Below are 19,564 nucleotides of genomic sequence, written 5' to 3'. Positions count from 1 at the left end.
AAAAATTTGAGCTTCCTCAAATAACAAAAACTAGAAACTACCACTAGACTAGAGACAAACATAGAAGACAATGTAACTTACTCTTTATCTTTAAAATAAAAAAAAAGAAGTACGGTAATTATCTTGTAATACGCTGTCCTCATTTTCCCACTCTAACCCTCAAGTTATCACCAGACCTTTTAAACTGAAACTAGGTGAAATTTTTACCACTAGAAAAGAAAAAATTACATAAGGATATTGATATTTATCCAAAATAATTGTGCTCCTTTCAAATTTATTTTCCCTCTTTCCTTTAAATCAGCAACCACATTACCATCAAATAAAACAAACTGCATCAAAAAGTATTTTTAAATTTAGTAGCTACCACAGAGAAAAAGAGAGGAAGTATAGTACCTTTGATTTTTTTAATTATGTGCATTTTATGTACAAAATAAGATTTCTTTTTATGAAGGTATTTACCTATATAGCTTTGTTTAAAATTTTAAATATTGGCGGTTTTCTATAAGTTTAGTAGTTAAGAATTTATGCAACAGGTTCCTTCTGTCCAAATCCTCCTTTTTTTTCCACAATCTGCTAATCCTTTTGAACATTTGCTCTGCCTCTTCCCCCATTTCCTGAGGATCACCACCAATCCTACAAGGAAAAAATATCAATACTACAAAATTATGAAATAAAGAGTCTTACTAAAGACTCTACTTAATTTTCTTGTGTGTGGGAGGGGAAGTGACATGAGGAGAATGTTTTAATAGTACCGTAATAAAATCTTGATTTTTGACAGAAAAAAATAGCTTTAAGGTATTCAACTAAAAGAGCTAAAAAAGTGAATTCATATCTAGTAGCCACAGTAAAATATCTAGGCTCTGAGTATTCAAATGTAAACTCCTTGAAAAGAGCCTAGTTTCTTACAAATAGTAGGCACCGACTGATGTCTAAAGAATGCCTATATATACCACTGAAAATCAGATGTGACTTTTAAGCCAATAAATTGGTACCTTTAGTATAAATGAAAATTCAGAAAATAAAATTTCTGGTTTTTGGATAATATAACTGTGCTAGGTAAAGACAAAGATGCCATCAAGAGAAACAGCAAACACCTACATTAAATATGGCAGAAGGAATTATAATGAACAGCAAACAAAAAATCAGGAGATTTAGCTCAAGCCCACTTCTGCTGCTGTAAGAACCTATCCAGTCTCCGTTTCCTCACTGCATCTATATATAAACAGGGCTGAGATGAAGACCCTTTTGGTTATGGTTTTATTACCTCAAATTCAATGACCAATTCATAAATATTATGTGATCATACAACTTGCAGAGATCACATACGGATATTTATAAGTGTTTTGAATTGTTTTTTAAAAAGAATATAAGAAAAGTATTATTTACTGGGGCAGTTTTACAGAGCAGGCTTACCCCTCCAAGATTTAGATGAACTTCATTTAAAACAAAACAAAACTTGTAAAACACCTTCTAAAAACAAAACAAAAATTCAAAGAAAGTGACCTTAAATATGAACCATACCCCAAAGCCTCCAACTTTGTCAGTAAATTTAAAATTTCTATAAATTTACAATCACTTCTCGAATTTGTAAATATAAGATGACTCAGTTAAATTTTTGCACTGTTGGACACTGAACCACACTTGTGTATGCACGTTTTAACTGTTTCTAAGTGCTCACATTAATGTGGCTCAATGTATAGTTTATGGCTTGTGAATGAACGTGGTAAGTGAAAATAATGAAGTTACATTATGATATGACCAGACATGCATTTTCCACATGCAGCATTTCAGTGTGGTATATTAAATCCATGAATCATTAAAATAAAGATGGTTTAACTGCATGCAGTTAAGGAAGGATTCTATTAATAATTTATATATGCCTTTTCTTGAAAATACTATTGGTGTGCCATGTTAATTTTTTCTCCAGTGAAAGAGTTCTTAAACTGGGATCCATGGATCAAGCATCAAAGAATCTGTGAACTCCCAGAAGTTTATATAAAATCATATTATACTTGAACATTTTTTCTGGGAAGATCCAAAAAAAGTTCAGAATCATTCTAATGGTTTTCTCATCAAGCATTAACACGTACATTATATTATAACTTTCCTTATCTCTAATTTCAGTTACTTGTTCAAATCTAACAATTATTAATGAGACTTTTCTCTCATTGCAGTATTTATTGAATTTTATTTTAAGGGCCCACACTATAACCTTTAGGTAAGCTACCTAAAGGCCCAGCACATATTCATACTGTAATTTTCTACAATAAACAAATAGTTTCTTTCACCTCAAACTGACAACTTTTCTCTTATGTAAAATAGTTATATAAAAAATGAACATTTGCATAGCTTATTAAAATTAGTTACATTAAAAAATAACACTTGGCTATAATATCTACTTAACTAGAGTTATAAGAATTAAGTGGGCCAATGCTTATGAAACATTTGCCCTAAAATAACTAAACATATATATTCTCAAGATAGTCTTCTACTTTAAAGGGCTATTCTCATGAAAATATAAAATTCATGAAAGAGAGGATTTCTAGTAAGCAAATCAGATGAATTTTTATTATTTGGGCCAAGAGCATAATTTATACAGAAACATTTTTGTGTAACCAGGATAGCCCACCCTCAGTAATGCATCTAATGAAGCCATGTAGTTACGTTTTTTTTTCAAGCTTGGAATAGATAGGCACAGATTTACTGAAGAAAGTATATAAATGTTCCAAACACAAATGAAATATAACTGAAATTTACAATTAGAAATTAAAAATCTAAACAGTATCACACAATAGAACCATTTTCAAATACTTATTTCAAACAAAATTAGAGCTTCCAATTATTAAGGTAAACCAGACACTAAAAAAAAAAAAAAATCAAAACATACAATGCAAACCAAAACATAAGAAAAATAATATAACAATAATTGGAATAAATCTTATTTATTTTAGTTATTATATGAAGTAAAACAAAACAAGTTCAAATGAAAATCATGATTATAGTTCATGAAAGTATACAGGACTTGAGAATATTCAAAGGTAAATGTACTTTGTCTTAACACAAAGTACCAGAACATTTGTTCCTACATATGTTGATGACAAACATTAAACAGTAAAATGCTATTAACTGTTTATATCTGTTCATTCTAGAAGAGCCAAAAGAAAGAGAAAGAAAAAAAAAATATCAAAACTTTAAGAAGAAAAACTTCTGTGCCTATAATGTTCGGCAGAGACTTCTTTTTGAATTTTTACCATTTTCAGGTCAAGAATAACTGTTGAAATTTAAAATGAGTCATCTGTTTTTAATTTTGCCCTTGAAATTACATCATTTATGTTGATACAAATAAATATCCTAATTTTAAACCATAAGATTAACTTTTTAACACCAAAAGAAAACTTTAAAACAGCTCTACATAAAGAATCCAAAATTCACCTTTATGCCTCATTTAAAAAGTTTACTAGGTTAAAAGGAAATGTCAACATTTTACCTTTATTAATGAAGTCACAACAATTGCTCCAGCATTTACCATAGGATTGTGTGGCTTATCTACAAAATATAAAAGCAACAACATTATTTCAAATACCTGATATAATTTTCTGTGATAAGTACTTCCACAAACATATATTTATTTCTTTATGTAAGCCATTGCTACAGTTCTTTTTAAGAAATGAATGGGTATGGAGGAATGCATTTATGTTACTTACATATCAAACCAGTAATACACTTCTCGGAAGCTGCTATAATCATACAGGCAAACAAAAAGTCATGTATAGAAAGACGGTACTAAGATTTATGTACAAAAAGGTTCATGTACAGCAAGGCAGTGAATAGTAGTGTAAGAAAACATCCAAATTGCCTACTTGTGCCATTTACTAGCTTTTGATCATGGGCAAGTAACTGAACTTCACTGTGTCTCAATATTCTCATCTGTAAACTACAAGTAATAATCTCAGCAAGTCATAATGCTTGAATAAATTAAAATACATGAAATGCTTAGAAAGTACCTAGCACATCCTTAAGCACTCAAATAATATTAAAAACCATTTTGGAAAAAGCACATCTAGTGTAAACACAATTTTAAATTTAATTATTTTATGTTTATGTATATATGCATACATATACAGAAAAAGAAAATATGAACACTAACAAGTGATACATAGAGTTATAAACGATTACAGGGGATTTAAATTGTATCCTCTATGCTTTCTATATTTTCTGACAATAAAGATGTATTTCTTATACAATTTTAAAAATTACTTATAATTTAAGTTCATACAAAATCCTACCTCTTCTAATTCTTATAATAAATAGAATTTCAAATCTCAGCATTTTCATTCATGACACAGCACAAAAGCCAAACAAAAACTCTTAGAGCACTGAAAACATTTATTTGAAAGCATAATTCCTAAATTTTCTGCTTGTGGTAGTAATTAAGTTCTTATCTAACTTGACAAATCTAGCAGAATTCATTGTTATTGCTACATTATTAGTATCCTTGAATTTCAAGCATGCTACCTTCTGTGAATTGAGCTTATGGCTAAACAACTCTGAGCTCAGGAAAACAGCCTGGCAGCTCTTCACATGGCCCAGTAATTCCACTCCCAAGTATATAACCAAGCGAAATAAAAATGTGTGCACACAAAAACTTGTACACAAATATTCACAAGTAACATTACTGATAACAGTCAAAAAGTGAAAAATCACCTAAATGTCCTATCAACCAATGAGTGCATAAACAAAATGGGGTATTATTATCCATATAATGGAAATATTATTCAGCAATTTTTAAAAAGTGAAGTACTGATACATGCTGCAACATGAAAGTACCTTAAAAACATTATTCTTAGTAAAACAGGCCAGTCATAAAAGACCAAATACTAAATAATTCCACTTATATGAAATGTCCAGAATCGGTAAATCTATACAGATAGAATGCAGATTACTAGTTGTTAGAGATAGAAAAGAAATGGGTACTGACTGCTAATAGGTGCAGGGTATCTTTTGGGGGTGATAAAAGTATTCTAAAATTGATTGTGGTGATGGCTACACAACTCTATGAATATACTAAAAGCTACTGAACTGTGTGTTTAAATGGGTAAATTATATGATATGGGAATATCTCAATATAGTTGTTAATATTTAATTTTTAAAAAATCAATAAAGACAAAAAATTGGATAACTGACAGTCTACTAGTTTTCCTTAATATAAGATCAACAACATGACTTAATAGCTATGCTTTAAACATTGTACATTTTGGGTTACACATGATAATGACTAGTTCCAAAAGTTAAAACAAAACAGCACAATCTGAGTATTACAGTAGCCAAGATTTTGCCTATTTCAAAAAAATACTAAGAGAAGTTTGCTTTCTCTGAGATCACATGAATGTTTGGAAATACACCAGAGCTATTATAGCATAACACTAGCATTTACTGCAGTATAAACCTCCATCTACAACCTGTGACTATAAAAATCTACCTTTTTCCTGCTTTGCCATAAGTAGAGGGAGGAAGAATTAAAGGGTTTAATTTTGAATTTTGAATTTAAAAATATTTATGACAGCAGTAATAACACTTTAATTAATAAAGGCAACAATTTAAAGACAAATATTAGCTTAGTATAATAAAATGGATATGGGCCACATCTAAAATTTATGGGCATAACTAGAATGCCCCTAACTGGTTAATTTGAAGAAGTATTTTTTCTCACTCCAAGGCAATAAAACACAGACAAAGTTCTTTCACATCATACCAGAAAAAAACTTTCAAACTGCTAATATGAACCTTAAATTTTGTTATTTCTATACAATTCAGTCCTATCTTCCTCATGTAATTCAGTTCCTTTTCTTTCTCAAATCTGCTACACATATAAACCAACATACACATTTTGGTTTCTGTCAATTACACACTTATAATTAGGAGTATGCAATGCCTGAGTCTTTTTTTCCATGTATTAGATGTATGTTAATTGTTTTCTGTGTCCTTTAGTATTAGTTGCATAAGTTACTCTGAGAATCAAGGCCCACATACCCTCCATAGCTGTTAACAACATAGGGGAGAAGACTATAAAAAATATGTTAATTAACCTAATTTCTCCTATAAATTAGAAAAAGACTTCACTAGGATGTCCAAGCTTGACATCGCCAGCAAGTAACTTATTTCTTCATTTATGATAGAAACTATCAGCCAACTACCCACCATAGGACTAAACTTTGTATGCTGTAAAGCATTTTAAAACTACTGATATTAAAAGTAAGTACTATAATTTCTCTTATCTATTCATTATATTCATACTAATCTTATCACGATTTTATAAAGCTACAATATTTTTTTAAATTTTGTAATTCTAGATACATAGTTATACATGCACATATACAAAGTATAGTTTCACCATAAATCTACCTATAAATTGTTTTTTCCTGAGTCTAGTCTAAAACCAGATTCTACAGCACAGAACTTATGCAGAACTCAGACAGGAATGGTATAGTGAAGCCTTCATTTTGCCATTACTTCAGGATTTCTGGTATTGGCTCAGGCTTGGAAAAAGTCAAAGAATATCAAGGCAAAAATCTCGTTAAATTTTATATTTTAGTTATTATAAACCAGTGCTAAATTCTCGAGTTCTTATCATGAATTTTTTCTTATAGACTATGGTGTCATAAATCCTAATTTCTAAAATCACAAATGTACATGGCAAAAAATGTATTACTTATAAGGTTAAGTTCATTTATCCCAGACCCATTTTATTTATTTTTGTTTCTGAAATACTTCTTTACATTCAAATTTCTATATCTGTTAATTCTTTAAATACCTCTCTCAAAAATCAATCAATTCACCAGAAACACCTAGATTATTCTATTTTGCCTTATGTAGGAAAGTATTAACTCTTCTTGTAAAACATTTAATCTTGCTAGAACAAAAACATTAATTCTTTTCATATTAAGTCTTGAAGTCAGTGAATTTAATAAATAAGGTAACTTCTGCATGTAATGTCCTTATTGAAGTTGCTAGTTTGTGGTAATCTCCATAAAGTCAAATGTAGCATCAGGATAGAAAGATGATATGAAGTAAGAAAATATAATTGCTCTCGAAATAAATAGGGAAACATAAGAAAATACTAGTCTTATAATTTCATTAAAAAATACAATAATGACTATAAACTACATTTCGTTTTTTATCCAGAAGAATAAAGGCAACAATTTAAAGACAAATATTAGCTTAGTATAATAAGCTAATATTTGTTCATTTGTTTTGTTTTTTAGATTCCATGTATAAGTAAAATAAGAAGAAAAAATACAAATGTATATTTCTCCCAACCATTACTGCAACCACAGAATTCCTTCACTCTTGCTTTAAGTCTGCCTTAACCCATCACACAATGAGGAATCTAGCATATGTCTAGAAGATTAAAATATAGAAACCAATCCATGGATTGGTATTTAAATTCAAAACACCAACTACTATCAGATCAAAAGTACTACCTTTGTCTTCTCCTTTTCTTTTAGATTCCTGTAAAGTAGTAAGACTTGTCAGTTGTCCAACTATTTAATGCAAAATGTTTCTCTGAAATATTAAATCTAATAAAACAGAAATAGCAAAAACACTACCTCAACCAGGGCCACCATTAAACACTTATTATTATGAAAGTTTTCAAATATATACAAAATATAAAAGTAGAAAGAATAGAAACACCCATGTATTCATCATTTAGCTCCATAATTACCAACATATAGTAATAATCACACTCAGCACTCCCAGCTACATTCCACTGAATTATTTTAAAGCAAATTCCAGGCATTGCGATATGTACAAGATACTCCGCTATAGGTGGCTATAAAGTGAAAATCTTTACTTCCTGCCCCACTTCTTAACCCACTTTCCAGTGGTATGAGATGCCTATCATAACCATTTTAAGAAGCAGGCAATGAAACCATCTTTGTGAGTTTCATAGAATTCCGTGAAAAATTAAAGTATGAATGTTTTTAAGTTCTTAAAAAAAAAAGAAAAAATAACTACTTAGATTTACATAGGAAAGAGAGGTATTTCTTTTTCCAATGAATTTTCATGTAATTCTTACCATCTTCATTTAAAAACAGTTTGTTGAATCTTAATCCACTGGGCTCTTTCCCCACATATCGATGCACATATTCTGTTCCAAGATCATTAACAGCAATGGCATATTTCAAAGGTTTTACACAGGACTGAAGACAAAATGGAACTTTGGTATCTCCAATAGAATGCCTACGTAAAAGCAGATTTAAAAAATAATTAAGATCAACTGAAAAAAAGTAACTGAATAACTGGAATTGTTATTTTTACATGTTAATTCTAATTTACAAAAGAGTTCCCATAATTCAACCACAGGTTTACTTGGATATTAAAAAACAAATATAAGAATGTTTATTTTAAGAGGGACATGGCAAATAAAGGCAAAGGTTTAAGAGTACGCAAGTAATAGAACAATTCAAAATTAGATAAGTAATGTGAAAATTTTCATCTGAGGGAAAGAGGATATGATCCTTCTTACTCCTATCTATATTTAACCACATTAAAAGAACTAGCCCTTTTAGAAATTAGTCACTATACTTTTTTACTTATAGCTTTAATAATGGCTAAGCCATGGTTAATTTTTAAATAGAGCTCAATTTAGATTTAATACCATCCTCTGAGACCCTATCTACAAATGCCTCATGTTGGCAACTATATTTACACAATTTCAGCCCCATTAAAAGAAATGGCATCCAGTATTATAAACCTAATAGAGCAGGCACTAATGGCAGTCATTATCACCATATAAACAATAAAATGAAAGCTTCATGTTATCAGATGAGGATGCACATGAAGTAGAGAATAGGTTTCAAAATGGAAAAATGCTCACTGACTCCATTATAACTTAGCTTCACAAGGACAAAGATCTTTGTATTGCCAAAGTATCCCAGGTGCCCTGAACATTACCCCAATACATTACAGGCACACATTCGTTCAGAATGAAAATCATTCATAGTGAAACGGTTCTATTAATAACTGCCACTGGGCAAATAGGAGTTAACAGAGATGTCAGAGGGTCACCTCACTTCTAAGTATATTGTAGAAGATGACTACATATGTATACATAGCAAAGTATATTTTTCCTATAATGTGTGAATACTTTTCATTCACATTATAACTTGACAATCATTCTAAAACCTGACAAAAGCCTGTAATACTACCACCTTTGAGTTTAAAAACACATACGTTCTAGTCAAAGTCAACTTCTAAAATTCTCTACATAAGAAAATTAAACTAAAAGAATCATCTCTACACACAAAGAATGTTTGAGAAAAACAATGTGCAAGCAATACAGGATAGTAATTTCCTCCAAATATAAAAATGTCCAGTACATGAGAAATCATTTCTTCCAACAAAAATAGGAATATCACTCCCTACTGGAACGTGTTCCATAAGGATAAAGCCACATCTTATGTATTTGTGTCTTTTTACAGCACCCAATATTAAATTCAACACACAATCAGTGTTTAGTATATTTCACAGGCCCAGATGAGGCTAAAAGCCTGTCATCATGACTAGATGTTAACATAGTCCATTTAATATCTAGTTAAATACACTACTAGTTGCTGGTTTCGTTCTCTTCCAGTATTATACAAACTCTGAGACTCAGACTCCTTATCTTAAGGATGAATGGGCTAAATCATACTTTTTTTACTATAAATACTTGAGGATAATTAGTAAAAAATAAAAAGGTCAATTAGAAGGCACTTAGATCAAAATTTAACAAATGGCAGGAAAATCTTTAACTGGGACATTATTTTGAAAAATAAAACCTAAAACTTTAAGGCTAAATTACTTGTTTTAACAAAATTTAGGGTACAATTACATCTCTGATATAAATTTATTAAGCTATATACACACAGGAGATGTATACTTTATTTTATATGTTATATTTTAAAAAAATAATTACCTTGTAAAAACCAAACCAAAACAAAACCCCAAAGACTACCTCTGAGCTAAGTCCTCAAATGAGTAAAAATATAATAGCTTTTTTAAATTGACAAAACCAAGTTACAACATGATAATAAATCTTTATGTCTGACCCACAGGATAATAAAAAGTCATTCTTGAAAAAATATTCTAGAACTTTATCCATTTTTCCAAGGGCCTCTCCTTAATTCACAGGTTTTTAAAATCAAATCATCTTTACAGCACCTTCACATCATTATCCTTTTTATAATTCTTCTAGATTTGTCAGTGGCTGTGCCTGCAGTATGAGCATTTCCCAAAGATCACTTTCATGGACTTCATGAAATCCTGCATGTTTTGCAACTTTTTACTTTACAAATGAGTGATAGTTTTCATGGATTTAAAATAAACTTACCTCTGTCCATCTACTGTACAAACAGATACACCCCATAAATCAGGGCTGAACTTGGCTAGTTGAGGAATATAATCTGCAACCTAATCAAAATATTAGAAAGAAATTAACAAATATAACATAGAAATACAATATTTTCTTCTACTATTTCCCTCAATTTAGCTTCCACCAATGAATAGTTATTTTATAGCACTCAGTTGCTTGGTAGTCTATCTTTACAACAATAATCATAAAAACTAAGGATTTAGAGAAACTAGGATTTACTTGTTTTAAAGGAAAGAAATAGAGAATTTCTTTAATCAGAGTCATACTGGTAGGGTTTCACTATCTAAAATCTTTCAATATGGAGAAGAAATAAAATAGCTCTTAGTATTATTTAGAGCATTTTTAAAACTGGAAACATTTTAATGCTCAAAAATATCTGTAAAAATTCACAATAAAGTTACTTTTTAATTTAAGATTTAAAAGTCATCACGATCATTTGAAAATCAAAAAGAATTCTTAGAGTTAGATTTCTTTTTAGCCAAAATAACAAATATTTAAAATATTTTAAAAGCACTTAATCCAATGGCTTCGTTTAACTTAAATCTCTTAATTAGCAAAACACTAGAAAACTACACAATTTTACTCTCTGTATCTCAAGGTGAGCTGAATTTATTAAGTAATTGGTTTAGAAAAATATTCACATTAAAAACATTACCTTTCCTCCAGACTGCTTTTTAGCACTTTCATATAATTCATCGATATGAGAGGTAAAAGACATAAAGTCAGGAATGACAAACTTTCTCCTAAAGGCTTGTGTCAACAAAACAATGTTGCTTTGAACACATCTGTGGAATGTGAGAAAAAAATAAGTAAAAAGACTGGGTGCCTTTCAAATACGAGTACTTGGAAATAACATTATTAATTAGGAGAATGTTTAAGTAATAACAAGAACCATCATTTCATACAACAAACTAAATTCTATAAATTATATTCTACATTATTTTCTTTCTTTCAAGCAGGCTTTCATGTAGTTGCTTGTAAGCTGAAGAAGTTAAAGAAATAAGTTAGATTGCCTAAAAATTGTATCACAGATTAAAATAAGACAGCATTCTACCAGATCAAGTATCAAGACCATTTCAAACAAATTTCTTAGCCTAGCCAAGTTGATAAGCATTCAGCATGACATTTTGTTAACAAAAATCAGACTTTAGTATGTCATAGTTGAGATCCTGTTTTATTTTTCCATTAAGTAACCTCAAATATCCCTTAGCTGCTATATAACTATTACTAGCATTTCACAAACATTTTGTATTTTAACATATTTTTCCTGAACTACATTTTGAAAAATCTGCATTTCTAAGCTAAAAAAAATGGAGATAAAATCAACTTTTGATCTTAAATCACTGTATCTGTATCAAATCAAATCTACATCCTTATTTTTGAAAATAGTTATACATGAGAAAATATGAGGACTGCCAAACAAATTTAAATTATTAACTATTTAAAATTAATCAGCACTTTTAAAAGGAGGCTTTATAATCAAGAAAACTGTACAGGCAGTGAAACTGGGTTGATGTTTTTTTTTTCCTATCAGAAGGTGGCTGGTAAACTGTGGCAACAGCCTTAACTGGTGAATTACTATGGCCAACAAAAGCAATCTTGCCACTTAGAAGAGTGTCTAATTGCACACTGATGAGCATTCCAAATAGTAAATGTTTTCCTTGGGAGTTATTTTAATACAGATGGCATGAATCTAGAAAATTAAAAGTCATATAAAATGAACTCTGAGGAGGAAGTGCTTATGCATTTCAGCAAGTCACATCTTATGCTTTGTTCAGTTTTTTCATCTGTAAACTGGGAGTAATAATTTTTCTTTACTTAAGTATTTATGATTAATAACTGCACTAATGCATGTATTTTATAAAATATCTCACATATAATTTTAAATTAGTAAAATAACTCTAAATTTTTTAAGAAAATTAAACAATATACAAATGCGAAGACAGCCATTCATTTCCCCCAAAAAAAGACCAAAAAATTATGATCATACATGAAAACAGTTCTAATAATAATATAGTTAAAAATGAATGAATATGGCATTCATTTTCAACACAAATTTTCTACTTCTATTAGTTTTAAGGATAATTAGCATTAAAAACAATTGACTATCTAGATAGGTTACAGGCAGTCTCCAACTTTCGGATAAATTATGCTCTAAACGGTATGGTTAGGACTCATTTTCCCATTAAAAAAAAAAGTCATACATAATAGACGTTTCTCAGATTATCCTCAAAGGCTAAATATATTAACCAGCAATATATTTTAGATAAAGTATCAACACATTGACTTCAACTAAATCTATCCACCTTAATAAGTTGTTTCTCTGGGTGAATGAATTCCATTGTAACATCTCCTTCCACCTGCATGTAGCTGAGATAGTTTTATTTCTGTCAATATTAGAAAACTTATTTTGAAAACAGAAGAACTTCTCTGTAGCTATCACCTTTCCAGGTGACCTGAAAAGGTTATCACTCAGAGGTTTTAAATCACCTCATTCTAGGAATAGAAAGAGAGATCCTTATGCCTGTAGTCTTAAAAGACTTTTCCACTGCCTGCTCATATACACCATGAAGCATTTGTCAAGTTGGAAATGGCCTAGATTATAATCATCAATTTTTTAAGACTGGATTAGTGTTTAAAATAATGGTAGTTATTATTTTTATATATTTATGAGTAGAAAATTTTATAATTTTTCCTGGAGTCATAATCAGTGTATTTAAATTACTTTTAATTTCATATTTAAACTCAACGACACATTTATAAAGCAGAAAACATTTAAACAGCACTAAAAAGGTGTGAAATACTATTTTCATTTAAAATTCCAAAGCAATTCCTTATACTTATTAGATCTACCTATCATTTCTTTGACATCATTCTCAGATATGCCAAAAAATAACTTCCATAATCAAGAGTACTTTGCACAGATAGCTCATGAACACTAAAAATAAAATAATCCTTACAGCGAAGGTTCAGCTAACTAGAAATGACTTCCTTCCCTCCAAAAAGAAACAAGTTCTAAAGACTCTAAAATTCCTAACACCTATTCCAACATGGGTCTAAAATCTATATTTTATAAGGCTAGCTAACAGAATCAAGAACCTTGTGGTAAAAAGATAATCCAAAACTGTCAGCATGCCAGGAAGCTTTGGGACCTCAGTTAAATACTTATACCTTCAGATGACTTAAAACTCCAAGATATTTCCAGGAGATATCTAGAATAAATTACCCCCAAAAATAAAATAAAAAATATGTAAAAATACATAAATACATACATACATACATACATACAAATACACTTTTAAGATAGATGCTGGAATTCTTTGGATCCATTTCTATCTAAGTCTATGGTCTGAAAAAAAGCCAATGTTTTATAGTAGTGTTTACAGTTTTATATTAGTTTTCAATTTATTAATTTAAAATACCATTTACCTCTTTGGGATCCATTACAAACATGCTGTCCATTAAATCATTAAGTAATCAGACTAGTAGAAACACATTAATAAAGGTAAATAATAAACAGGTAAATACAGGAAAATAAAAATTATTCTCATTCAACAAAATCAAAGCATTAATCTCCAAAGTTGTCTTTCATTTTTTAAATATTTTGAGGAAAATAAAAATAGTTAAAAGCCTATATATTAATGTGTCTGAAGAGAGGAGAGAAGCAGATAATGGAAATATGTAAATCTAAGTACAGGATGAAGCCTTCTCATTTTATGATGTCATCTAAATCACCTTATAGGAAAGAAAAAGACCATGCTGAGAAAGCCTGCAAGACATTCAGATGAACTGGAGATCAATTTATGCCAGGACAGAACAGAGTGTGCTCTACTTAAACTGAATGTAATCTCCAGGTACTGTAAATTGGAAATGTCCATGGCTAGATATCTTTAGAGCAGTTTCAAAGAAAGTATATAACAGTCCCAATGTATTATAGAAAGTTAATGTGCACCAAGTTCTTCAAACAATTGTTTATAAACTCCACCCCCTCCCCCCATCTTTTTTTTCAGTTACACAGGAAGCACTGGCCTTCAAAGACGCAATTTTCTTTTAAAAGAAAAAATCACCACATAGCATAGCAATCACCATAAATGTTTGGCAGAAATTTTTACTTTTTAAAAAGATCTTTGTCTAGCATGACACCATCTGATGTTGTTTGAAGAGTTAATCTTAACATATCCATACACTCTTTCAACCTGGGATCAGACGTTCGCAATCCTGTAGATTTGAGTGCCTGTTTTTAAAAAAATAAGAGTTTGTAAATATATAGTGCAAATAATGTATATGTTTATTCTAACTACAAAAGTTTTTTTTTTTTTTTTTCCTGTACATAAACACTTCTACCCAGGACCTGAATATGTATATGGCATTTTAGTGTCACTATTACCCACTTTCTGGACAAGTTTCTCATTCTTTCTTTCATTTTCTTTCACTGATTACCTTGAAATAAGCATGATGAAAATTTAAAAACATAGTAAGAGAAATAGTGTCAGTCAGAATCTACATATCAAATGACCTTTAAGACTACATTTCAATATTATTGTATTACTGATTCAGTATTACTGATTTTTAAAAAGTTTAACATAGAACAATATAAAAACTTACTGTAATAAATTTATGAACGGGTATTTTCTCTTGTCCTTCTGCAATTGTATAGAACAGCAAATCTTCCAAACTAGGTAATAGACCCTGTTTTATTTTACTAAAGGGGGAAAAAGATGACAAAATTAATCCTTGTGTGAACATTCTAATGAATTTTAGCTACATCCATTATGAAATAATCATTGAACCAGACTACAGCTGAACTGATCTATTCATCAAAACTACTGTCACATTAAATGCTCATTTACCAATCAAGCCAGTGTTACTGAAACCACACTGAAAAACAAGTAAAGATTCATTAGTAGATATTTTTTAATCCCAGGTCTTGAAATCTTGATTACTATTTCTAGTTGTGCTAATGCCTAGCTATCTGTTATGGTGGTAGCTTCCTGTACAGCCTAACAGAATCACTCAATAATTAAAGAGCTCAGCAAATGTTCAGGTTACAGTCAACACATATTTTTTTTAATATGATGACTATATTTATGTATTATTCAAATAATTAAACTGATAATAAAATATGAGGGAGGAAGCAATTAAGTACCAGACAGTAAAGGTTAGCACACAAGTTTTGAATCCTGGCTATAATACTAAACTGAGTCACTTTGTGTAAATTAACCTGTGATTCAGTTTCCTCACCTGAATAATAATGCCTACCTCACAGGGTTATTGTGAGGATCAGGTGATTTGATACAGTCAATGCCTTTAGATTAGAACACTGCCTGGCAGAGAGTAAGTAGCCAACTCATGGTAGCTGTAGTTATTATTTCTAAAGTGATCTAGGCTTACACATACAGATCAAATGCTATAAATCATAAAGATTGTTAGAATAAAAATTTTACCATAAAAAAATACATTAAAATCTTAATTAACTAATAACCTTGTATAGTAAGATGCTATAATTAACCAAACTTTTAAACAAGAAAGGATATTTTCCTATCCATTGAAAAGCTTTCAAGTAAACAAACTACAATAAACTTATTAAATGTTTTTTTGGGGGCTCTGAAATGGAAATTAACAGATTACATTATTCTGTACATTAATTATTGTCGTAAGCATTACAATGATGTTATAAGAATTACAGATTTAAGGCAGATGACTCTCTTCCCTACTAATAATCATCACTATTAAAATAGCAGAGGGAAATATATATCTGTGCACATGTGTATACATTTGTGTGTATGTATAAAATATTCTGGAAAAATACATTACCTGTGCTTCAAGAAAGCAAGAGAGAAAATTACAGAGGAGGGAGGGACTATTTGTTTTCTTAAATTCAGACTTTATTATCAATTTGGACTAGCCAGAGGTATAACAGCAACTTTCAAAAGAAAACCGTGTAATTAATTATTTAGTAAAATAAACTGTCACACAACATAAGGCTGTTTAAAATTTGTGTTTTTATACTGTTAAAAGGAGCTTTTCTAACTGTCCAAATAGTTCCTGGATTACCCAGATTACATAATAGTTCCAAACTTTAGAAAGACCACATGGATTTAGTTATTTCCTAATATAATTACTCCCCTCACTATTAGTGGTCTCTATTTCTATCTTAAAAGACAATAGAATATACACTTGGTTCACAGAGCATATATATAGAAGCAAATATAAAATTTCTCCTAAAAATATTAATGTTGGTATTAATATACTTTATACACGTGTTCAAAGTTATTACCAACTATTAAAGTCAGCCTTAAAATACATGAATTTCATGCCCATGTTTTGTAAAAACTAACACAAAGAATTATAATTTAATGACATATCCTGGACCTATAATTATTCCCTTAAATAATTTTGACTCTTAGAGAACTTTTAAAAGTGTATTTGGGATATTTTTAAAATAAAAGTAAAAACTGATCAATCACTTATGTTCTAAATACTCAAGTGTTTTGCATACATTCTACTTTAATCCCTCCAATGATCTTAAACAGAAGGTACTATTATTATCCAAAATATAGTATGGTTCTGGTACACACTAGAAACTCAATAAATTTATTATTTGTTGAAAAGATGAATGACACTATACTTATTTCACAGATCAAGAAAACAGAGTCTCAGACAGATGAAACTTCCCAAAACTGCACTGTGGCAGATACAGATTTAGAACCCCCGTTTCTCTGAATACAGAATCTAAACCATTTATCCCTACAGTATACTTACTGGCTCTTACTAGCTAGTTATTACTGTTACAAGGCACAATTTTTCTTGCTCTTACCCTGATCTAAAACTATTAGTGTTCAACAATACTAATGACTTAATATTTAAAGAAAAATTGAGCCAGCTGTCAAAAAAATAAATAAAATCAGTTGAAATAACATACCAATTATTTACAGAAAATGGTTTGTCAGATACACTTCAGATAGTGGTAGTTTATCACTTTTAAAAACTGCAGAATAAGCTTTCTATGTATTTATTACACCAGTAAATGGTATTTGCTTTGCCTAAAAGCTATGTAAATAACATAAAATATGTATACACTTCTTTAGCTTATGGTACATAGTGCAAAAGAATTAAAGGGATGTAATTGCCACAGCTAGCTAAAAGGTAATTATTTACTAGCTTTTGGATAAGAAACTAATTTTTATCCATAGGAGAGAGATTTAAGTCATCTCTAAAATATGCTCACAAAATAAAGGGTCAAAATTGATTTAAAAAAAAAAGATAAAAGAAAGTACTACTATCTTAACATTTAAAAGCTCAGGCTGATCAGAGAATAAGTTAGCTTCAATAGTCTGGTGAACAAAAAAAACGCAAGGTTCTCCTCAAACTTTCAAACAGGTAGAAATTACTCCAGAGATCTTTCTTGATATTAGCCCCTTTATTCTCCCCAAACTGATTATGGCTTTGTGGCAACACTTCACAATAACATATTCTCTATTAAAATTCAAAAGCTAAAACCTTAGTTTTCAATAACTACACATTAATTAGAAAATCCTTGAGAATTATTTAAGTTTTAATGACAAAAAAATAGATTATAGCAAGCTTTCAAACTGTAACATCAACAATTATTAACAAACTTTAGTGAGCTCTCCAGATTCCCTACAGAAAAATATAAAATGATTATGACACTCAGCAACTAAAATAGGATATACATAGATTAACAAGTCCAAAGAAAAATCTGTTTCATACCTTTTTATTCCTTTCATTCTCCCTCATTTCCTTTCTAATTTCTGCTTTTAAAGTCCTTTCATTATCATTTTGTTCCTTCTTTTACCTATTCCTTCCCCTACTTTATAGTCAAAAAACACCTGCCTAAAAAATAGAAATGATTTCTTTAAAAAAATTTTTTTTAATTCCCATGTATCTAACTGCTATCTATAACCCGTACAACATTGTTAGTTGCTGCTTATAATCTACAAGGGGAATAGAACATGTACTTAATGAGAAATTACAGGAACTATAGAATCCAGTCAGTGAAAAATTACTTTACTGTGGACTAATAAAGTAAAGCTTTTTTAGAATAGATGGAATTTGAGCTAGACTTGAAAGATGGGTAGGAGCTGGAAACATGGCAACAAAAGGGGATTTGGGGCAAAGGGAATATAACAGCCAAAGTGAAGGTAAGCATTCAATGGATGTTTATAAAGAACAGCAAACAACTAGAACACAAGATACATGAATTAAGGTGCCTATTTCTACCCATGAGGTATTAAAATATCTAATTTAATTTTCAGGGTTGAGAGAATCTAAATAAGTCAACCAAAAAATGAGGAAACCACACCCTAAAAAATTTACATATGGAGTTTAATTCAGAGCCAATTTCAGTAACATGAAAAGCACTATCTTTGTTTACTCATCAACCAGTTTCCCAATACCAAAGGACAATTAAAGCTCCTCAGTCTGGTACTGTTCTCTGTAACTTGGCTTTGTACTATCTATTCTTAACAACTTATAATTCACCAAAGTAATTGACTAGACTCACTGACTTACTTGGAAGTAAATCCTGCTAGTTCATCTTTGTTACCAAATATGCCTTCAGTTTATAAACTTCCTCTTCCTATACCTTTAAGGTATTAAGGATCATTCCAATCATTTTGGAGGGCTTTCCCCAATCAGATTCGCTATACTCTTTTTAGCATGCACTGGATGCATCGCTTAAAGTTTTGTACTTCTCTCACATAGCCTATTATGTGCTAAGCATTGCAGATATAAGGATGAATAAAGGAAGGTTGCTGTCTAGGAGAGCCAAGACTACAGCAATGTAGCAAGTACTATGACAGAAAATTAAGAAAATTATCAAGTACAAATAAAGCATTCGATTTTGCCTTGATGAGTGGAGGAAATCAAGAAAGTTTATTATTTATCATTAGGAGCAATACTGCAAACTTGCCCTCATCAGTTCAAAATTTTATAAATTAAAAACTCCACTATTAAATGAAAGAAGAAAAATGAAAAGCAAGTTTTATTAAGAACTGCAAAATAAAAGGATAAAAACTGAAATGAACTATACTGCCTTATTTTGTTAAATAACCTTTGATACTACCTGACCTCTCCAAACTATAAACCTTCAAGGCTTACGGTAGCATCAGATCATCAAAAAAAATTTTT

General features: G+C 30.1%; 1 protein-coding gene across 4 annotated transcripts in view; it reads right to left on the bottom strand.

The window, feature by feature from the left end:
* GLS (glutaminase) overlaps positions 1–19,564 on the bottom strand; it is a 70,229-nt gene that overhangs the window by 40,741 nt on the left and 9,924 nt on the right. For 3 of the 4 annotated variants that reach the window (XM_039844279.1, XM_039844281.1, XM_039844280.1), the window contains exons 2-7: positions 15,020–15,116; positions 14,527–14,648; positions 11,070–11,199; positions 10,373–10,452; positions 8,078–8,241; positions 3,488–3,546 (exon numbers count right to left, since the gene is read on the bottom strand). In XM_039844279.1, coding sequence (XP_039700213.1) covers positions 3,488–3,546; positions 8,078–8,241; positions 10,373–10,452; positions 11,070–11,199; positions 14,527–14,648; positions 15,020–15,116 — 652 coding nt within the window. Of the gene's footprint in view, positions 1–459; positions 623–3,487; positions 3,547–8,077; positions 8,242–10,372; positions 10,453–11,069; positions 11,200–14,526; positions 14,649–15,019; positions 15,117–19,564 lie in introns of those variants that run through there. The other variant, XM_039844282.1, reaches the window with a different exon arrangement.

The sequence above is a fragment of the Pteropus medius genome, unplaced genomic scaffold, assembly GCF_902729225.1.
Source record: "Pteropus medius unplaced genomic scaffold, Ma_sr-lr_union100, whole genome shotgun sequence".
NCBI lineage: Eukaryota > Metazoa > Chordata > Mammalia > Chiroptera > Pteropodidae > Pteropus > Pteropus medius.
Note: the sequence above shows the minus strand (reverse complement) of the source record. Positions and strands in the feature narration are given on the sequence as shown.